The sequence below is a fragment of the Cottoperca gobio genome, chromosome 7 (genome assembly GCF_900634415.1).
Source record: "Cottoperca gobio chromosome 7, fCotGob3.1, whole genome shotgun sequence".
Taxonomy (NCBI): Eukaryota; Metazoa; Chordata; class Actinopteri; order Perciformes; family Bovichtidae; genus Cottoperca; species Cottoperca gobio.
Genome location: NC_041361.1, coordinates 6,351,055 through 6,373,771, shown reverse-complemented (window position 1 = coordinate 6,373,771; position 22,717 = coordinate 6,351,055). Strand labels below are relative to the sequence as shown.

Genomic DNA, 22,717 nt, shown 5'->3' with positions numbered 1-22,717 from the left:
GTAGGTAACTTGTCAGTCAGGTCAAACCTGTTTTGTGAATTACTTACCATGAGATTCACAAGCACAATGATAAAGCTGCTCCCTGTGCAGGTAAATCCTGAGGGTGTGTACTGTATGAAACTACCAACTACGTCTGGACAATTCTTTGTTTGTCTCCACTATTGATGAAATGATGCTGCAGGATTTCCTTTATTTAATTTGTTGTTGTTTTTAAATCATTGCGCATCATTTTATATCACACACTTAAGTACTTCAGGATGCATGTGCAGATTTGATAGCAGACTTGCTAGAAAGGCAGACACATGGTATACTGGCTGTACAAAAAAGGTCATGTTTCAAAAACACACAGGCACTGTCATTCTCCTTAGATGACTGAAACCCATTACAGTACATGAAGGAGCTAAGAGTATTATACAATATAGAACATAAAAGGGCTTACCCACTTTTTAGAGTCTTTCATTTGTCGTGTAATTAACATGTATTATACAATAGAACCCTCTTTGGGTGAGTTTTGTGATGGACAAGAGAAAGGAGGATCCAGTAGCAGTCGCATCCTTCGCCCTCCCTCTGCCACGTCTCCACCATGTGGCAAGTGCTAGTAGCTGCAGGGCGAGTGGCGACACTGTATTGCAATAAAGTCTGTGTCCAGAAGTGATTCAATGCTGCTGCGCTAGTCCAACGGCACTCAGCAATCGGTAACAAGCGCGTCATCTCCAGAGTTTGCTGTGACCGTGTGTGAACTCAGGCGAGTGACATACAAAGAAAAACGGAGAATTCACACAACTTTTAGCCTGTTTGGCTACATAATGCAGTCTTAATACCACTGAGGTATCTAGTGTGACACTGAACAGTGACTAAGGCAGATGAGGGGAAGTAGAGCAACAAAGAGGGATTTCTATGAAAAGCAGCATAGCGCAGGCCAACCCCAGTGAAAATATATAGGACATATATTACAGAATAAAACAAAACGGGGAATATAATTCCAGGCTATTGGTAAAGTGGACAAACAATTAAAATAACATTTACAATAGAGTTTAGGTCCAATTAAAAGATTAGACACTACATCCTTTGGCCAAACAAAGAGGGAAAAAAGATCCTAGCGAGGTTGAGAGATTGCCTCCATCAGACAAAGCTGTATTGGTTGTATGTACAGTCCGTGAATGTAAAATACACTGACACATAATGGACATAAACATATACATGCCACCCTTAAAGACCACAGGAGGGCGTCAGAATAGAAAACTACTGATAATGAGCAATCAAAGGCTGGATAAAGAGGAAGAGTCAAGTCCATCTATCAATCTCCGTTCCAACTAGTGCACACTCTCAGACAAGTTAATGACTTCCTGGATTTCACGGATGACGGTGATGCGGGCGAGCATCTGCTCCAGCTGTTCTTTTGGGATTGGTTGAGTAGAGTACCAGATGGGGCTGTTGGGAGCCACGACGGGCTCAGGAGTCAGGTAGAAAGTGTCATTGCGACCTTTAGCACTCTGCGGACTGACAGGGACACAGAGAACAGAGTGTGAGCACACTGCCAGGATGCACTCATATACCAGATGTCAAAGTCTCTGCCTACAACATAATATGTTACATAGAGAGCATTTGTGGAAAGGTTTGCTCTCATATCAAATTTATAGTCATTTAATAATCTTGCTCGTATTCTTTTAGTGTTTGCCACCGTTCTATTGACATTAGGGCTGCAACTAACAATTATTTTCATTATGGATGGGGCGATTATATTCTCCATTAATCATCTGTGTGATGTGTGAATGTACACAATGTCAAATAATTGTAAAAACAATGACAAAGCCAAAGACGACGTCTTCAATGGCAAGTTGTCTGACCAACAGTCCAAAACCATAAGATATAAAAAAGGATGTAAAACCATCACAATGGAAGAGCAGGAATTTTTGCTGCAACAATGAATCCATTATCGAAATAGATAAAACATGTTCTTTTTATTGACTAAATAATTCGATGATGATAATAATAATAATAATAATAATAATAATAATAATTTCAGCTTCTCCCGCCTGTTTACAAGTTGTGAAGGACGCCGACATTTTTATAGACAGCAAAGACGAAAGAAGTTAGTTTCCTTTATTTTCCTTTTGTAAATTGTTAAGAGGCAGAAAATATAAATATCTTTCAGCGTTTTAGAGAAAAATGAAGTTATTATAAAGCATCCATGTTTTTGACAGTTGCCCGGCAACAGTGTAACCACTTGAACTCTTGTGTGCAATGTGTACTCCACAACCTATGTCAATAACAAACACACGGTTCAGCAGCAGAAACTCTGGCTGTCCTCATGAATTGATAACCTTAACCTCGGCCAGAGTGAGAAACACCACATGACGGCACAAAGAAGCATTTTTAATCAGTTTTCTTCTGATAAAATACAGTTTAATAAGTGTTGACATAAAAACATATTTGCACCTCAAAAAAGATGATTTACAGTTAAATGTCCTGATAAATTACTTATATATTTACCATTTGAAGAGGTAGAAATCATAGAGCTTGATGGGGCATCGCAGCGGGTTCTCTGGGTCCTCCAGCTGCTCTGAGTACATGTCATCTGTGACTGAACAAAGAAAAACAGTATAAACCCTGATATCTTTCCTTAATATAGTGTTTCCTCTCAGACAGCACAAATCCAATTATTGTGCACTTATACCTTTCTGTCCTATGAACCTCTCTGTTGACTTAAGGTATCGGATACTGGTGCTCTTGTCTTTGGGGTTGTTGGGACTCTTCCTGGTGTGTCTCAGCACCTTAGAAAAGGCCACTTTGAGATGCTGATCCACCGTCCTCAGGTGGAAATACCTGTTAAAAGATTTACAGTAGACACATTAACTGAGTTGGTCAGTGTGTGTTGATTGGTAGCCCTAAGTGGGCAGAGGGGAGAGAAGGAATAATGGCAGGTGTCTTGTGTAGATTTGTATTTTGCTGACATGTAGGCTGAGAATTGTTAGTCTTAAAATGAGGATTTGCTCTTATGTACAGAGGTATATAACACACAACATGACTGCATGTCAATTAAAAACAGTACGGGGAAATTATTCATGGCTGATGACCGAAGTACACTCACTTGGTGTTGAAGAACATAAGAGTTGTGAGCAGCGTCGAGGGAGAATGAGCTCCCAGCTGTTTACATTCCCACAGCATCTCCTCAGACACATGACTGGGGATAATGTAACCTGGTAGGGGAGGTGAAGAGCACATTAGGAAGACCTGGCAGTTTATCAAATTGGCAAAGATACAAACAATTAATTACAAGGAGACAAAGCATCACTTCATCTGTAATGTTTAATCAATGACAACAGCTTTCTACAACAACACAACATTTTTCACATTTTGCTCTGAACATAACCATACACTGATACAAACACATACATTGCAGTCAGTAGGTTCATCTAAAGTAAAATGAGCTTTTTATTAACATTTCACAGACCGTTCATTTAAGTCAAACAAAATGTGGAAAACAATGTTTGTCCTCACCTAGTGGATGAATAGATGATCGCCAAGGCTCCAAGATCTGGTGCAGACTGTGAGCGAAGCGAGTGTAGTACTGATCTGAGAAAATGTCGTCCACACGACCATTATCAAACAGATACTGCAGGGGAAAATTGGAGAAAGAAATATGTGGTTAAACAGTGCCACATCAAAACTAAGAACCAACCGAGAAGGAACGGAGGAGTGTGTATGTGTGCGATTGTCTGCATAGTGAACTTACTTTTTGTATGCACAGAAATACATAGTAGAGAACATCAGCGTCGTAAGACTCCTCTTCCAGCCCCCGAGCTTCTGTTGTCATCATAGAGAGAGCCATGCAGAGCTCAGCTACGGCACATGACACCAAGTCCTCCTGGAAACGCAGTGCCTGGCGTCCTAAAACATACACAGACACAAATCAGTGATTGGATTGACTGAAGAGATAATGGCAATACAAACATGTGCATGAATAACAAAAACTATTGCCGTATCACTATAATAAACATTGTGTATATGCACTTACGGCCAATTGGGGCCAGTTTATGTTTGTCTGATTTTTCCAACTCTACGTTTTTCCGCTGAGCCCAAAGCCGCCACACCTCCAGCCCCTCCTCTGGCTTCAGAGTGGCAGGCAGCAGCAGCTCCTGCACTTGCACCTGCTGCTGGCCTTGGACATCTACCTCTGCTACCACCGTGTGACCCTGCACAGAAACAAACACTGTTACCTCAAGCAATCAAGAAACATTTCAAAATGTCTATCAGGCCAAAATAAATGCCCAAAATAGCAACATAACACCGGTGTTAGTACCTGCAGCTGCTGTGCATCCTGCGCTGACAGCCCCTGTGTGTGCAGCACCTGCTGTTGTGGATCCCATATAAGGGACTGTGTAGTGTTAGAGTAGCCCTGTACTGCCACTGGGATGTGGATGTTTCCATTCATCAGCTGGGCAGGGAACAGTGTGTTTGCAGCCAGTGTGTGCACCACTTCTTCCTGGCCAACCATCCCCCCGGAGCTTGTTATGCTGGAAACGGCCTGTACTGTCTGACTTTGACTTTTCAGCTTGTCATTTTCAACAGTAACTTGTGTTGGCATTGTAGTCATTGTTGTAGTGTTTGGACATGCAACCTGCACTGTTCCATAAGCTTCCTGGGGGATGGCAATGTGCGTGACCTGCTCACGGCCTCCGGAACCAGCAGGAGCAGAATAAACAGGGATTGTCCAGGTCTCGCCTGTGGGACTGGTGATAGTGCCTGTAGCACTGTAAAGGTGGGAGCTGTCCACAGTTAGGAGGTCCGGCCGCAGGGACACGTAACTTTGCTGCTGACCCTGTCCCTGAGGGATAGCCAGGACTGTGGCTACTTGCTGACCAGGTAGGGCATAGGACACAGTGATGGGCATGTCGACCTTGCGCTTCTTGGCTGGCTGGAGTACACCGGCTCCCTGTGATGTGGCAATAGTGGTTCCGAGCACCCTCCTCTCAATATTGTCCTGCTGCTGGGTGGGAGAGAGGGCCCCCACTGTCTGGATTTGGATCTGTTGTCCTCCAGCAACAGCTGCCACCAACTGGGCTTGCAGCTAAAACACATGAGAGGGAGATGATAACTTGTAACAAAATTCAAACTCTGGCTAATGACAAAATCTGAAAGTCTGCCATGATGTTGCTTGCGTTTTTGCTTAAGTGTACCTGTTGGTGCTGCTCCTCGGTGAGTTCCCCAGGCTGAATCAGCTGTGCAGTCACACCTTGAAGATGTTGATGGGAGCCAGAGGGCACTTGGAGGACCTGACCCAGCATCTGACCTTGCTGCTGACCGTGGATCTGCACCTGAAAATGGAGATAATAGGCCACATTTAGCGGACGAAGGATTACATGGAACAGGGTTAAATGATAAACACAACACAAAGATATAATAAATAGTACAAACCTGCACTATTTGCTGCTCTGTATTCTGTTGTACAGACTGGTGCTGAGACTCCTGTATCTGTATCTGTTGCTGCTGCGGCTGGACCTGCACCTGAACCTGCATTAGAAGACAGTGTCTGTCAGAGAGCTTTATTTCAAAGACAGACCTCTTTAACAGATTCCTTTGTGACCATTTAGTGCGGTGAATTACCGGACAAGCCAACTCCAACAATGACCCTGCCACTTCTGTGCTGTCTGTGTAGATGCAGTTAGCCTCTTGTTGGTAGACCATAGTGGTGGTGGTTGTAGTATCTCCACCTTGCTGGGTGAACTCTTGCAGGGCATCTGGGCCCTTGTTGGCCAAGGACTCCAGGAACTCCTTCATGCGATGCTGAGGGATGCTCCGAGCTTTTTGCCTCACAAGCTCCTCATAGGAGCCTGTACCATCCAGGGAGTTATTCATTGCTGCTGACAGTGTCTTATTCTATAGGCCGGATCAGAGGAAAGAAGTCTTTTAAATTAGTGGCAGACTTGGGTACATGCTATATCTGTATAAACAAAGAATGACCATGACTCATGTTTCAAAAAGCCTGTCAAAATGTACTCGCATTTGAAAAGTATAAAGACAGCTATATAGTTATTGATGTAACAACAAACGGACAAAGACGCTGCAGTTAAAACTTTACTGTGTTTACAAACAGAATCACAGATCACTGTCCAGTGGCGCCACTGACAGAGGGTAATACGAAAGGGTTAAATCTATCTGACTGTACGAGCAGGGACAAAAGCGCGGCCACTTTCCAAATCCGATGCAGTATTCAAAAGCAGCGACGGAAACTGCTGCACAATGAGAACATTCAGGTTTTGCACAACACTTAAGTTACATTTACGTGATTCGTACAGGTGATTACACAACAAGCTAGGTTAGCCAGGTACACGGCTAACTAGCCGCGTGTTGTTTGCAAAATAATATCAAGCCACAGCTGTGTTTGGCAAAGTGTAATAATGCGACCATGTGCAGGTTGTATCTAAACCGAGAGCACCGGAAACTGGGGCAAGTCAGGCCTGTCGGTAACGTAACACCGACTACATTTTGCTGTTATCTCCAAAGCTAGCATGCTAACGTTAGCAGGCGCGTTACCTCTCTTCCTCAAACGGGCCGAGGCTCGAGCCGCCCACAAGCCCTTCTCTGCCCTGCAAACACGGCGCTCGTCTTCCAACGAGCAGGGACGCGAAGTGCTACTGACGTCCCCCTGTGGCTGCTTTGTTATTTATTTTTCTTTAATTTCGTTAGATAGCAAGCTGTAGTTTTTCTTTTTCTTAACCACTCATATTTCGCAGGGCGCCATCTTACAACAGTGCCCTCAGACCAATAGGCAAGCGATTTGCAACTCTGTCGTGCTATCGCGGTATTTCCACCACATGATATCGCGGTTACTGGCGCTTGCAGGATAGTCAGTTAAAGGCGACACACACAGGAAAAATAGTCGTCAAGATAAGGTAGTTGTCAGTCCACCTTAAAACCCAGTTATACCAGAGAGACGCTCCTAGTGGTTCACTGGCTTCTGAATCTTTTAAGGTAGTCCCAAAGAGATGCGCTGAATATTTTGGTGGTGCTCAGGGAGCTCTGGGCAGTTGAGGGTTAATTCCCACGCATTACGTTTCAGCGTGGTCTGTATTTGCACATTTCTGCATAAAACTACCACTTCTAAAAACTGCACAGCTCTTTCAATTTAATTCAGACATAGTGTACACATTTGGTATTATATGTTATATATTATATGTTTCTTGATTAGAATACTGGCTTTTAATTTTGATTTCATTCACTACTTACTTTGTTTATGTTTTTCATAATGGGCCCCAATAACACCAAAGTATATTCCTTGTATGTAAAAACCTACATGGCAATAAACCTGATTCTGATTTCCCACAATGCTTTCTGTTTGGACCAAATATCTGCTTACAAATATCACTGGTAGGATAATATTCATATCAGCATCAGAAACTTAAAACAGAGACATTGCAGGGCTTTTCCTTTTACATATTTATTTTTGTCTCCTGTAAAAAGGACACATGTTCCCCCTTATGAGTCTTAAAAAAACATGATGGTTTGGCAGTGATTACTACCTTCATGTATAGAATTTGAGAGCATCTCCTTTGTGTAAAACCAGCTTAGAGCCAATATTAAATGTACATACATGAGGTCCTTGTTGAACAATGATTCCAGTTGCATACATTCAACAAAGAAGAAACACTATAAGTGCAAATATTATATTATATTATATTATTGCAGCAGTTATAGAAAAAGAGTCAAGAGGACACTGACACAGACTGACCGAGGTTGAGATTGAGCAAAGTGATACTGCAGTTGTTCTGTTTACACAGCCGACAATTAATAAATATAATTATACTTTCTAATTTAAGTGAGACAGATCCATGACAGAGAACTGTAGAAATGTGGACATGCAGTGCATCTGATTTGATTCAATCTCAGCCTGAGCAGTCTGTGCCCTCGCTGATAATACACATTAAGTGATGCAATCATTTTGGACATGTATCTATGGGCTCATGGGAAGCAGGCAGTGCGGCTTGATCTCAGTCAGTCAAATTTTCCCAGGGTCTTCCTTGAGGGTGACTGTTCTGTTGAAGACGAGCTGCAGTGAAAGAAAGATTACTGTTACACTTCATTCATTACGTGAGTGCCAAACCAGGAGTGTATTTCCAAATAAATTCTCAAATGAACAAAAAAAAGAAGAAGCTTTCATCAAAAACATTTGTAATATAAAAACACAACTGTTTCAAAGTTGTTTCTTCTTACTGTACCTTATCTGCTGTGCTGTCGGGGTCCAGTGAGAAGTAGCCAACTCTCTCAAACTGGAATCTGTCAAGAATCTTTGCTCCCTTCACAGACGTATCCACTAAGGCACTGCTGATCGTATGTAGCGAATGCTAAATGACAAAAGTTGAAAAAAATAAATAAACAATCACTTCTACGCCCATTGAAACATCTCAGTTGACCAGTTAAACAGGCCTTCTGTCACAGGAGTGCAGAGGTACTCACAGGATTGATGTCACTCAGGAAGCCATTGGGCACTTCAGACGGATCCTCTGGATATTTATGCAGGAATCTACAAAGACAGTGAGAAGTTTGGTTGATTGAGTTTCAATGTGGCAAATTGGTTTGCGATTCGTCGAGCTTGCAATCGGTTGACAGTGAGCGTTTTTTTGGACTTACAGTCTTTCATAAAGGCGCACTTCACACACCAATGGCTGGCTGACCCAGTGGATGAAGGCCTTTGGTTTCTCTGCGGTCTCAGAACTGCAACAGTTCACCTCCAGTTCGACCACTTTACCCTGAGCGTCCTGAGAAACAAAGGGGAAGTCAGCAGGACATGTGAGGACGTGGACCAGGAAGTAAAGACATCCACAGAGGGAAGCAAACACTGCTAAGAATGTATAATACTAATATCACACATGTTGATATTTCAGTGTATTTACAACTATATTCCTAATGTCTAAATATTTAGCATTTTTCCAAACATTCAAGATTTTGTGGAAACAATGCTAGCAAGAAGATTTCTCTTGAAAAATATGATCTGCTGCCTTACCTTGAGGACCTTCTTGACAGAGATGACATACCCAGCATGCCTCAGACCTACAGGCTGTTCTGGGGTCAAACGCTTGTAGCCCTTCTCCATCACCTGCAAAGAGGAAGAGTCCACCATCATCATCTTCTGTCCTCAATCCAACGATTGCACAAAGAAAGTCTGTTACTTATACTGTGAGGGTATTTTTGGGGGGGTTTTCACTCTGACCTCTCTGAAGTCACTCTCTTCAATGAAGATTGTGCGTGTAAACGGGACGGTGTGGCTGCCCTTGGCCTCGTTGGCAGGAAAGTCTGGCACTCGTATATCTGACTGAGACAGAAGAGGACAACAGCAGCTACATTCAGCACCCGAGTCCTCAGGGAGCAGTTTAGTGTGCAATGTCTGTGTTTGTAAGTCATGTACAAACCTTTGAGGTCTCAGGGAGGTTAGTGATAGTGACTTTGAGTGGTTCCAGCACCGCCATGGCTCTGGGTGCCCTGTCGTTCAGCACGTCCCTCACACACGACTCCAGAAGGTGCGGCTCTGTCGTCGTCTGGGAAACTGTGACTCCGACCTGCCAATCAGAGGCAACATATAATTACAGCACAATCCTCATGCTTTTAATTACTAGTTCCTCCGACCACCCATTCATCCTTCTGTCCATTCTGCATACCCGTGCACAGAAGTTGTTAATAGCCTCTGGTGGAAAACCTCTTCTCTTCAGCGCAGTGAGAGTGAAGAGTCGGGGGTCGTCCCAGTCTCTGTAATTAGAAAACGATATCTTCTACGGTTACCAAACAGATTCTATGTAGCACTGAAGAACGAAGTTGTGGTTAAAATGCGGCAAACCAAATCACAGTGAGAACTACATATGGTTTGAATTCACTCATTTCATATCTGTACAGTAGTAGGGCAAATTCCTCATCCTTCACACGTTTCTTCTAACCCCCCCCAAAAACAATTCTGATCACTGGTGAACAAATGCATTCTGTTAATTTAGTATTTTTACAACCCATTATTAACAAGACAGACTGTTCCGTAATGTAATATAAAATAAATACCTAACATATAGCAAACGGCTGTTTTACCTGACAACGCCAGTCTCTACCAGTTTGATGATTTTCCTCTTTGACACAACAGTGTAGGTGAGGTTCAAGCGTCCATATTCCCACTGAACAGGGCAGTACACATCCAGAGTGTTACACAGCCAGAAATATGATGAACGCCTGTCACAAACAAAAAGGGAACCACAGAGACAGTGAACATAACGATGCATTCATGTGCCTCCAATGAAGGATTATGATACAGTTGAGCTACGACAAATCACCAAACAATTCATGTATACCTGGCCTGAAACTCTTTGGTGCAGAGTGAGTGTGTGATATTTTCAATAGAGTCACACAGACAGTGGGTGTAGTCATAAGTGGGGTAGATGCACCTGCAGAGAAAGAGAAGACGATGTAGATACAATAAAAAATAAAAACGCAGCTTGTTGTGAGAGAGGATGTATTTGAATGAATCTTCCGGGTTCGGGTTTTCATACCACTCATCTCCTGTGCGATGATGCGGTGTGTATTTGATTCGGTACGCCACTGGGTCCATCTTCCCGTCCTCCATGACCATCTTCATCCTGAGTGTAGCCTCTCCCTCAGCAAACAGCCCCTTCTTCATCCTCTCAAACAACACCAGTGACTCCTCCGTGGGTCTGTCTCTCCAGGGTGATGCGGGAGCATTATGACCCTTCAGTTCCTCCCCTTTCTGATGGCATATGTACGCATGACCCCTGAAGGAAGACAAAGAAAAGAATCCAACATCATATTCTGGCTTGTGCACATTTACCAACATATGCACACATAGTTCTTACACTCACCTGCGAATGAGATCCACAGCGAGGACGTAGAGTTGCTGGAAGTTGTCGGATGCATGCGTGATCTCGTGAGGTTTGTAGCCTGTGTAATACAGTAACATTGATCTTCATGAATGTATGTTCATGAGTGTAACTGAAGCTTTCAACACATCACAAAAGGTGCGAGTCAAACTCACCAAGCCACTCCACCATGTCCTTGATAGCAGTGAAGTATTTTTCCTCCTCCTTCTCTGGATTTGTGTCATCGTACCTCAAGAAACAAATTCCGTTGTTTGCCTACAGGTAGATACAAGGTTTAAAAAATAAATAAATGCTGCAGCAGAGAGGATTAAACCGCTTATGTAGTGGTGAAAAGGGGACAGAAAGACACGCACCTTTGCATAACCAAAATTGAAGTTGATAGCTTTGGCGTGTCCAATGTGAAGGATACCGTTGGGCTCAGGAGGAAACCGAGTACGTATCTGTAGGAATTTGTGGAAAGGAGCAAAATCAATATACAGTCCTTCAAATTCAAGTTAACTTTTTATTTTACATATAAAGTTTGTACCTGTCCACCAGTGATCTCCATGTGCTTTTTAAGCAAGTCCATTGTATTGGGTGTGACCACATAGCCCTCAGTTGTATAGTTCTCTCCTGTATGATGGAAGGTAGGGATGATGCTCAGTAAGTGAATCCTTTAAAATGGCTCTAAATAGAGTGGAGAAAAAAGAGCAGCAAACAGAGATGCAACTGCTCAGGTGGTTCCTTCTCACCTGGTTTATGGAACTTGATTGCCTCTCCTCTGAGCTGCTCCATGAGCGATTTTCCCTCTCCAGTCTTCACCTCACCTAAAACAGCCAAAAAGCAGTTAAAAACAAACAAACGAACCGCCTGACACAAACAAAACATTTCATTCACGTCAACTTTACTAGCCGCTTACCATTCACTGCCGCCTCCTCTTTCTTCGCCTTTACCTCAATCTCTGCGACTTTAGCTTTCTGGGGCTGCAAAACAATTAGATATTATCCACAGATGAAATCTAAAGATTCAGAGCAGCGATTAACGGAAGAGTTAAACATTTTGGAAAATAGAGTTATTTGCTGAAAGTCTAATTAGAAGCTCAGTACCACTGTCATATGTGTTTGGTAAATGTGAAGCCAGTTAGCTTAGCTTATAATAAAGACTGGTAACAATGGGAAACAGCTAGCATGGCTCTGCCCAAAGGATAATAAAATATTAATACTAGCACCTCACTTATTAACATGTTACATCAAAAAGCTAAGTGTGCTTGTAGTGTAGTTGTGATTCTACAAGGAAGTTATGGGCACAGGAAAAAAACAAATGAGCAAATTTCCCAAACTACTCCTTCAAAAATAATGTGATGTGTTACCTTTGCTTTCTTCTCCAGGTCAGCCTCTGTCTTGGGTCCTAAGAGGTGTAGGACCTTTGAGATCAAAGTCAGAGTTAGTGAAGTTATACAGTGAGAATAACCGAACCTCAGGTACAAATCATGACAGACACAATACTTCTAACAATATTTTCTTTTTCAAAACACACCTGCAGGTCCACCTCATTTTTGATGACCTTTCCATCAGCCCATTTTAGGGCAGCACGTGCTTCTCCTGCAACACAAGAGCTGAGTAAGACATTATGTCAGTCTTTTAAGCTTTAATGGTATCAAATATATGTAACATACCCATTAGCAGTCCCATGTTGAAGTGGTACCTCTCCATTAACAGATGTTCCTTGTGCTTCTTCATCACCGACTCCACCTGCACAACATTCAGTGTCAGTGAACACAACACCCCAGTAAAGCTTGTAAAAAGGCATGTAAGCTCATGCACTTACTGCATCTTCGATCTGCTCTGGTGTTATGACCACGCCCACTCCACATGCCTTCTTCAAACTCCCTCTGGTTGATGGGGTCGTGAGGGTGACTCTTCACAAATTCAAGGGCAGCTGTACTTAAAAAAGAGGGAGGAGAAATTCATGGAGCAGGAAGGCACATAAGTAACTTTCTCCAGTCAGTCATGTCCACAAACCTATCTCATTAATTTAGGACCTCCATGGCACTCATTCATTTTGCCTTCTCCTATGCTGTCAATGCTACGATGAGAACTTGAATTAGGTATGGTGCATGGACATTTTTACACTGCATAATACATAAATCATCAAATGCATATCATGCTGAATCCTGACTGAGTTTGGGTTTATAAGACCCTATATGTTGAAAGCAGCTGTGGGTGAATGAATGCCATGCAATTCACTTCTAAGTGTCTTGTGTTAGGGATCTGAAAAATGACTCATGTTTACATTTTGTTCATGATCAGTCAGGTTACAGCATGGCAAGGATTCAGAAATTACCTGCTAGCTGTAGCTCTGTGCAGATTTTGCTCTGAACTATGCTGTCTGAAAGGAAAGCCACACGTTTGGAGTCTTTAAGACGAGATGCCATACTGTACAGCAGTGTGCCCATGGCTTTGTCAACTCCTGATGCCCCACGGACACGCTGGGCCTATTGAAACCAATGAGAAAAGACCAGAATTAATTGTTTTTTGCGTTCAAAATTAGTGTAAGTCAAGAGTGTATGGACTGTGTTATCTTGGTCCTGGGAGGACAGTCTGCAAACAGCATTATGAATGGGAAAAAGAAAGTAAGTTGACACTGCCACGACTACTACTCAAAAGTTATGAGAAACGTATTCAATAGTAGGTACTTCTGAACCCATATTTAGAGGAGCTTTACAAAGCGAAAGGAGATTTTACAGCTGTGCCTCCAGGAAGTTGAGTTCCCAATACACGTCGGGACATACCTGAATAATTGCATCCTTCAAGGTGGAACTCAGGGCTTCATTTTTCAGCGTTTCTTTCGCTTTCTGCTCACTGAGCCCTATGGAAGTGAAAAGTACCAACGAATCCGCCATTGTTCCACCTTATTCGCCGGTTGGATCTGAACCACTCTGACACGCCACCACCACACACTACTTTTCTTCTCGGAGAGACAGCGCGAGGGAGGGGGAGACTTCCTGTATACCGCAAGAAAAAACATTATGCACACAAATAATAGCCAATAGGACACCGCGGGCACGGATAGCATTGACCAATCGTGAATGAGCTTGATTGATATTACCGCCCACTATAAGCGAGAGAGCCAATCGGCAGGTGTGTTGACATCAGTGAGGGAGGGGCAACCGGAAACGGTGTAATGTTGCATCATATTGTCATTTGTCAGTTCAGTCTCAACTCCAATTATTTTTGGAAAGTCACGTATCCTAATTTAACAGGAATTTGGACTGAATTTAATAGATGTTTTTGTCCTCAAAAAAGTTAAATAAATTAATATATTAACATTTTACACAGATACCATCCCTTTATGTTCCTTCTGCAAAAGAAGATTACGTATGATTTTCATTTATATTATGCTCATTCAAAAAACTTAACATTTGATTATTAATTTAAATGTAGAGTCTAACAACAATAACATCGGTTACTTATTTACTTTAATTAACAAAAAAATGAGGTGTCTTTGTGTCTTACCTTAAAAACAAAACTTGAGAAACTCTGTGGAGAACATTGCTAAATCATTTTGGTTGGTTTGCAATATTGCTTTTTTTTTACTTTTTAAAGCTTTATCTCTTTTTTTTCTTCCTTAACTTCTGTATTATGTATACTTTTACAATTTTGCTTCGGGTTTATTTTGTTATTAGTTTATTAGTAATATTACTGTGTTGTAATAACGTTTGTGAAAAAAGATTGCAATTTCAACAATTTAGGATAATTATTAACATTAAGTTAGGACCATAAAAACTTCTCATTTGTATTGGATAACATTTTGTATTACAGATTACAAGCACCTTAACTCAAAATCTATTCGTCGCAGTTTTGCCTTTGCAACACACTGTAAGGTCTTTGTTGTCCATCATTATCGACGCTATCCAAAACAACTCCGCGAAAGGTTACACTGGCTGTTGTAAACATTAACCGCACATCGAAGTCATGATTGAAGTTGTAGCTCCCCGTAAACTAATTTTACATTAAGTTGTAGGGTTTGTTTTACGCTTCCACATACACTGGATAACACTGCAAGTTGTATAATGCTGGGACAGTGTGGTAGGCCAGTGTACTCTTACTTTAACCTCTAAATCGTCAGCAGGGTAACTGCTAGCATCACAACAGGAATGGCTAAACATGCAGTGCTGTCATCGGGGGCAAAAATGTGGAGATCTCTGGCCTGTGCAAAATCAGAACTGCGTCTGGATCTCACTCTTGCCTGCGGACAATCTTTCCGGTAAGGTTGTTCTAATTCAGCTGCAGTCTGTCAGCATCACGATCAACAGCAGAGTTGCTTGACAGACTTAGTGCAGTTTAAATCCTCATATGTGTCTTTGTATTAACACATTTCAACCCACAGCTGGAGAGAGACTGCAGAAGGCCACTGGACTGGAGTGATAGGAGGGCGAGTTTGGACTCTGACTCAGACAGATGACACTCTTTGGTACCACGTTTACAGAAAGTCATGACAATCAGGGGGAGGGAAGTGACATGAAGAAGATAGCTGGTGTTTCTCTCCAGCTGGAAAACATGTCAGAGAAGAGATTCAAAGGAACTTTGAAGAAGGAAGAAGAGGAGCCGGTGGCTGTGACTTCAGTGCAGCAGGACACTGATGAGGAAGAAGAGATACTGAGTGATTATTTCCAGCTGAATGTGAAGCTAGGGGATCTGTACAAGGAATGGGGAGCAGCAGACCCCCACTTCAAGCACATTGCAGACATCTTCTCAGGTCAGTGTGTGTGCATGCATCATACACGTATTACACTGTAAGTAATGACTGAGCCAATATTCGTTTTATGAAATAATATTACACTTTATTTGTATAGCACCTTTCATACAAGAAATGCAGCATAAAGTGCTTTACAATAAGGGAAAATAGACATAGAATGAACATTTAAAAAACGAGTTAAGTTATAAAAAAGTCTTACATATATTGTTTGGTCTCTCCCCAGGTGTGAGGATGCTGCGCCAGGACCCCACCGAATGCCTGTTTTCCTTCATTTGCACCTCCAACAACCACATCTCTCGTATCCAGGGTATGGTTGAGAGGCTGTGTCAGGCTCTGGGTGCCCCACTGTGCAAACTGGATCAAACCTCTTACTACAACTTTCCTTCCCTGTCTGCGCTTGCAGGTACTCCATTATTTCTCCACAGACCTACACCCCTGTTTATAATCTTTCTTGTGTGTATGGTTCACGACTACGTCAGGTCTCTTGGGTCCTCAATGTTATCGTCCCTTCAGTTTTGCAAGTGTGAGTGGCTCAATGGTAGAAAATATAACCAGGAGGCCTTGATTTTTATTCACACCAGTGACTCCTTCAGTCATGAGAAATGTCCTCACAACTTTTGCCTATCATTGCAAATCCACATTTCACGTGGCTTTGACTACTATCCAGCCTCTCTTTCATTAAAGTAGAATAATACGATCAGTGCTTTGGTTGGGAGCTGATTGGTACATAAATCATATTCCAGGCTCATGACAAACATGTTGCTACCTCTTTTTGTTTGTGTTTTTCTCTTCCTACTAGTGCAGAAATACATATTGTCTCCATGATTGTGTTGTTTTCTACATTGTAATTGTCAGACAACAGCGTAGAGGCCCGTCTCAGGGATCTCGGTTTTGGATACAGGGCTCGGTTCCTTCAGCAGAGCGCCAAGCAGATTTTGGTCACTCATGGGCTCACGTGGCTTGAAGGTCTACGCGGTGTCCCATATCTGCTGGCCCGCGATGCTCTGCGTACTCTCCCCGGTGTGGGCACCAAGGTAGCGTAACAATATTAACACACACACTTCCACAGTCTCTCGCAAACAAATAGAGAGCAAGTGTTCATTGTTTGCTGCTACTTTCTTGATTTTATGAATTGTACCTTTTTCTTTAAAATCTCATTATTACTTTGGTAATGCGTCTCCCTGTAGGTGGCAGACTGTGCATGTCTTATGTCCCTAGATAAGACAGAGGCCGTGCCCATAGACACACATGTGTGGCAGATTGCTAAACGTGACTACAACTATGCTTCTGGCAACGGACAAAAGAGCATCACTGATAAACTTCACCGAGATATTGGTTAGTGTTCATGCACATCATCTCGGCAGTGGTATATTTGCTCATTGTAAACACAGAATAATGGTTTTCTGTAATTGTTAACGCAATGTCCAATGTAATATTTCTGCACAGGGGATTTCTTCAGAAAACTGTGGGGTCCTTATGCTGGTTGGGCACAGTCGGTGAGTGTTATCAGTTATCTGTCCATGAGTTTCAGTCATGTCTCTTACAGTCCGTGTGCTATAACCACACACTGTCTTTATCTGTTTTAGGTGTTGTTCTGTGCTGACCTCAAGAAGTTCCAAAAGCTGAAAGAAATGACACATCTGAAGCGGCCGAAGAAAGAGGAAAATGATGAAGACGAACTAAGTGCAGCAAATGAGAAAACTAAAATTAAGAAAGAAGAAAATGGAACTTTGAAGAACAGGAAAACCAAGTCAGCACATCACAAGAAAGCAAAGACTTCTGTCTACAATGACGAAGGAATATGAGGTAAACAAGCTTCTTACATCAGGATTCACATCAGATTACGATACCACACATTTTTCACACACTTTGGCTATCTTAATTCAAAATAACTTTTGGAATGAAATATATAGACAGTATATTTGTAATGGTATGAAAAGTATTGAGATTCTCAGGGTTTTCATTTATGGTGTTTATGTTGTTTACATCTTCTATGTCTACTTTCCTATGCCTTCACTACTACAGTACAAATACAGCACACTGCTGGCTTTATTTTAAATAAAGACAAAACAACTTATGTGCTATGTTTTTGTGTATGTGTTTTGAGAGAAAATATTAACACTCATTAAGCCCACTGAAAAGCATCTCTGTTATAGTGGCTCCTGCTAAATGTTGCAAGAAGAGGCCACCAGGTGGCGGTATGCATTTTAAGATATTGCTCTGCAAGATAATATCACTAAGTGGGCCATTCAACCTGTTTTATTTTTATATTTTATAAATAGGAGAACAACATATTTCCCTATTTCCCCAGGTGAATACTTTCTGCCAAGCCCCCTGGTTACTATTACACTATGCACCATCACGCCATTGGCCTCTGTATGCATGTCTGAAAAGGTCATAAGACACCAAAATGATGTATTGTGTTTCTTCGTCGCATTCCTTGCATCAAAATTGTCTGCCTTTCTGTCAGATCATAAAAAGCTGTTTGACTGGGTGGCTCGGGGTGCCATGGCGTCTGTATGTTTATCTATAGGCGTTAGTTTACTGTGTCAGCTGGTCTTTTTATAGCAGGGATTGCAGTTATCTGCTGTCACTGCTTGGGGCTTGTGTGACTCTCTGGTGACAACATGAACATGTCTCTAGGGTTGTATGACCTATTAATGTCCCTGTACGGCAATGACTGAGCAATATTTTAATTTGTTTCAAATTTATGGAGAGAAATCATTCTAATAATGTGGCAGCTGCCTACCAAACCTCTTTCTTGCCCTTAGTTTGATAGGCATATTTTCTGACATGTGGGCATAAGAGAGCAGGTGCATCATGCATGTAGTTTTTGCATCTGTGTGTGTCTGAACGTGCATGTCTTACATCTATAGACGACGTTTATTTGTGGAAGGGAGTGCAGCCATGCGTGTTAATGAATATGTGTCAGCTTTCATCCCCACTCTCAGTTGAACCGGACAGAAGCTGGGGCCTTGCTTTAGGGCAGAGAGTCACAGTGAAGAAGGAAAACAGAGTAAAAATAGAGCGGAGACAACAGGAATATATGTTTTTTCTAAAAAGACAGGGAGAGGTGAAAGTGTGCTCGAGGTGGGGACATGCATTTGAAAGAAAAAGCCATTGTACGCACGAGTTGACATGCAAAGGCTGAAACAACACAACAGTGGCCTGCGCATTATGTAAGAGATGGGTCTCAGCTTGTATCACGCCCTCGGGAATTATTCAGTTGAAAGGACATCTCTCATCGTGTCTGCTTAATCTAAGAGGGCTTCATTACTTCCTGCAGGCACCAGGGGGCGCCATTTTTGGAGCTACAGAAAAAGGGAACAATCTCGATCTAGTTCCAGATGTGGAGCAGCAAGATTGAATTTGTTTTTCTCATGAGTGACAGAATGTGAGAGGTGGTAGCTGAGTTTGAGAATTGTGGGGGAAATATTGTTGTATGAGAGATAGATAGAAAGATATTTTAGTGTTTATTTGTTTTTTCCCTCCCTATTCCCTATATACATGAAGGGGCAGAATATTAGAAGCTCCGTATTATGCAGTCCAGTACAACACCACCCCTTACAATATTGAAAATTAGAATTGGTCACAGCGTTAAAAGAAGATCGTTATAGACTTTGTTTAAAAGTATGTAAAATATAGAAATGTATGTCCAGTAAGATATTGGTTATTAATAATAATAATAATAATAATAATAATAATAATAATAATAATAATAATAATAATATTAATACAATACACAGATATGGTTGTAATTTGAAAGTGTAAATCTCTGACTTTATATTTTGTCACAGTATAATCATGTTATGTTAAAGCTAACCATATATGTCAAACAGATACACTTTACAAAAATATTATTATTATTATGTCATTTGTCTTATCAATTATTTCAAAGAATTTAATACAGTTTTTTATATCCAGGCTCTGTGTAGGTTTGAACCCTAAAATGGTCTCTATGCACATCCACACTGCCTTCTACTTAAACTGATGGATGTTATTATTCCTGAATAGTAACAGATGATTTATATAACAGTATCTGATACAATCCCTAAGATGGATCAAATAGAGTTGTGTTGATTCACCTTAGATGTGGTGAAACCCAATGCTGCTGGAAGCTGCCTTGAGGGGAGCCTGAGGGACGGGGGAAGGCCGTCCCCACATGGAAGTCTGTCTTTGGAGCCCAGAGTTGGGGAGATTATTCTTTGGTGTCTAGACAACCATAGGGCGAAGGGAAAGCCACACAGAGAAAGACTGAGAGTACAGAGCTGGCAGAGGTATTTTAGATCTTAAGCTTTTCTGCCTCATGTGTGCGGATGGACGTTAGCATATGAAGGTCTAGGCTGTTCTTAATGAAATAAACTTATTTTGTGGAGAGAATTAATACTTTCTACCATCTGATAGGATCCCCACTTGGCTGGCAGTGATTAAGGTTCAATGCCTTTTATAGATAGGGAGGAAGAAACAGTTCCGTCTCCTTTCAGAGCCCCGACCAGGATCAATTGAAATTACTAAGTGGAATGTATTCACCACATTCCTGGACAAAGATGGTATAGAAACACTATCCTCAGTATATATGAGTTAGTGATTGCATGAGCCCCATATGTGGTTTTGTTGTATTTCTGTGTCAGTGCAGCTAACTCTCTCCTTTTTAAGAATTTGTTCATTTAGCACGCTTTAAATACTGCTCACCTCTCATTTTATTTTAAGCCTGCTAAAACTTCCCCGTATGAATCAAGAGCTGTCAGTCAAAGGCAATATACATGCAAGTTGACCTGCTTTGATTTAAATAAGTTGGACATGTAAGTAAACAAACACTAGTTTAGGTTTTCTTTCTCTCAGTTATAAGGATAATTTAAATTATTTAATTCAAAGTGAGAAAACGGGATATTTATAGAAAGTCAAGTTTAAAAATCGTAAAAAGATTGAGTTGACGCTTGAGGAGGACCTTGCCTGGTAAAGCTTCTCTGTCATAATGTACCTACTATATAATGCTTGCACTTGCCTTAACGCTAATTTGAAACAGTGTTGAAATCTGGGACAGGAGGACAAAGTCGCTTCATGCCACGACATTCATTTAAAAAAAAAAAAAAAGTCTAAATTTACTCAGTAAAACAACGTGGGACAACCAAAGTTCAAGTATCTCACTTATCTCCCCATTAATTTAAACACTGAGTTGATGGCACCTGTGCAATAGGGAAAGACTCATCAAGGTGTTTTTATATATAAATATAATTTGAGGATGTTAGATGAATCGGATCCCCCTCAGGTTCACCAGATTACAGTAATCTTATTAACATAACTGCATAACAATCAATTCATATGATAAACACTGCCCTCGGGAGGTGAGTAGCAGATAAGAGGTGCACGTACACACACAAATAACATGATATTTCTTGCAAAAAACTTGATCTAAACATCCATTCCCTGTTATTTCTCTATTTAGTGGCTCTATAAATACTGTATGTGGTGTGTTACATAAGTGATCAAATTATGTAAATATGTTGATCTCTTATCCCCCTACCTATATAAAATAAGTTATAATCCATGTGCGATAATGTGATCTTGAAGTGTCCTCGCTCTTCCTGTCCTAACCCTTCAGTGTCTCTCCTGCTGGCTCAGTAGTAATGTAATGGCATTAGGACAATCCTCTAAGCTGCACAGGTTATTTTAGGACTGTACAGTGCAGACAATCTAATGAGAGTGACAAGAGAGAAATAATGATACCGAGTAAGATGGTTGCTGCTGATATGAGAGTTCTGTATAGGCCTAGTTCAGGGGTCTGCAACCTGCGGCTCAGGGGTCTGCAACCTGCGGTTCAGGAGCCACATGCGGCTCTTTAACCCCTCTGTAGTGGCTCCCTGTAGCTTTGACAAAAAAAAAAACATGGAACATGTATTTTTTGTTGCACTGTGGACAATCTTTCAAAGGGAACACCTCTTATCTTGGAGTTCGAGGTGATATTGTGACACTGAAATAAAATATAAAAAAAAATATTTTGTCAACTAAAAAATGTGTCACATTCTCCTGCGTCTACGGGCGCGGTGCCTTTCCCTACAGGTGGCTTATCTTGAGTTGCAGACCCCCGCCTAACTCGGTATGCTAACCATGGATAAAACCAAAAAAAAGATAAGTTTCGGAGGGAAATTGTTTAATTCATGCGCGGACAGATACATTTGCTTTCCCTGTCAACAATGCTGGCTCACCTGTGTGCTTCATATGTGGCGAGAAACGAGCAAACAACAGAAAATGTGATGTTGAAAGACATTTTGTGGAACATTTGTGAGGCCAAAGAAATGATCACCACCTCCATGTGGATGAAAACACACTGAAGCGGACATAATTATATCATAATAATACAACTGGTTTACTCTTTTTAAGATATTAGGCTGCAGCTTTATGTTTTTTTCATTTCAAAGTGGGCTACTTTTTTTATTCATTTCATTTTTATATTGTATTTTTTATTGTTTTGTGCATTTTTATATTATATGCATTTTGTTTTAGTCAACACATATGGGGAGGACTCAAATAGGCCTGTATAGTTCTGTGTTTAATTTATTTCAAAGTGGGCCTCAACATGCCAGTGTATTTTTTCCTTCTCTTCAAAAGAGTTTGGTGTTTTCCTTTTGTTAAAACAGGTAAAAAATAGCAAAAGTTTATTTTATTGTCATTCTGTAATTTCATAAATGCAACAAATGTAGTATAACTATATATTAAATCTATAAGCTGTGTTATCAAATATGTGTTGCGGCTCCAGACAAATCTTATTTGGTGGAAGAGGGGCCAAATGGCTCTTTAGATAGTAAAGGTTGCCGACCCCTGGCCTAGTTAATGTTCTGCATTTGGGCTCAATCGAGTCAGAGCTGTGGTCTCCATGCCATATCCCAAAAAACTAGAATGTTGTGTTTGTATAAGACAGAGAGACAATCAGACGGGGGATGAAGGAGAGGGAGGCATTGAGCCAAGGTGCCGGGCCGCATGAGAAAATAGTATCATCTTGGCTCAGGCTGGCTTGCTCCCCCTCTACAAACCCTGGTTGGAGGGCAGGAGAGGCGAGGGAGGTAGAGTTTCATGCACAGCTCTGTTCCCAGCTCATTGTCCTCGCTGCT

At 41.5% G+C, this 22,717-nt stretch overlaps 3 protein-coding genes across 3 annotated transcripts; 1 reads left to right on the top strand and 2 right to left on the bottom strand.

Annotated features, from left to right (window-relative positions):
* Nucleotides 1-176: 176 nt before the first annotated feature.
* Nucleotides 177-6,860, bottom strand: LOC115010900 (glutamine-rich protein 1-like). The gene is made up of 12 exons (XM_029435792.1): nucleotides 6,538-6,860; nucleotides 5,608-5,880; nucleotides 5,419-5,514; nucleotides 5,181-5,318; nucleotides 4,304-5,071; nucleotides 4,019-4,196; nucleotides 3,737-3,891; nucleotides 3,502-3,616; nucleotides 3,092-3,200; nucleotides 2,678-2,826; nucleotides 2,494-2,584; nucleotides 177-1,500 (listed from the first exon to the last, which is right to left on the bottom strand). The coding sequence occupies exons 2-12, from the start codon at nucleotides 5,857-5,859 to the stop codon at nucleotides 1,314-1,316; spliced, it is 2,238 nt and encodes a 745-aa protein (XP_029291652.1). The 5' UTR covers nucleotides 5,860-5,880; nucleotides 6,538-6,860; the 3' UTR covers nucleotides 177-1,313.
* A 310-nt stretch (nucleotides 6,861-7,170) lies between these two features.
* qars1 (glutaminyl-tRNA synthetase 1) lies at nucleotides 7,171-13,845 on the bottom strand. The gene is given in 24 exon segments (XM_029435791.1): nucleotides 7,171-8,050; nucleotides 8,220-8,345; nucleotides 8,458-8,524; nucleotides 8,632-8,759; nucleotides 9,005-9,097; nucleotides 9,212-9,313; nucleotides 9,411-9,557; nucleotides 9,657-9,744; nucleotides 10,072-10,209; nucleotides 10,329-10,421; nucleotides 10,527-10,766; nucleotides 10,854-10,932; nucleotides 11,027-11,126; nucleotides 11,225-11,311; nucleotides 11,398-11,483; nucleotides 11,603-11,677; nucleotides 11,770-11,833; nucleotides 12,220-12,273; nucleotides 12,387-12,451; nucleotides 12,526-12,601; nucleotides 12,678-12,728; nucleotides 12,730-12,788; nucleotides 13,194-13,344; nucleotides 13,642-13,845. Coding segments are annotated over 24 exon segments (2,331 nt in total). The 5' UTR covers nucleotides 13,753-13,845; the 3' UTR covers nucleotides 7,171-7,999.
* A 685-nt stretch (nucleotides 13,846-14,530) lies between these two features.
* On the top strand, nucleotides 14,531-17,679 carry ogg1 (8-oxoguanine DNA glycosylase). Its single transcript, XM_029435812.1, is given in 8 exon segments — nucleotides 14,531-15,116; nucleotides 15,240-15,336; nucleotides 15,338-15,608; nucleotides 15,832-16,011; nucleotides 16,464-16,642; nucleotides 16,796-16,943; nucleotides 17,055-17,104; nucleotides 17,195-17,679. Coding segments are annotated over 8 exon segments (1,254 nt in total). The 5' UTR covers nucleotides 14,531-15,006; the 3' UTR covers nucleotides 17,414-17,679.
* The last annotated feature ends 5,038 nt before the right edge of the window (nucleotides 17,680-22,717 follow it).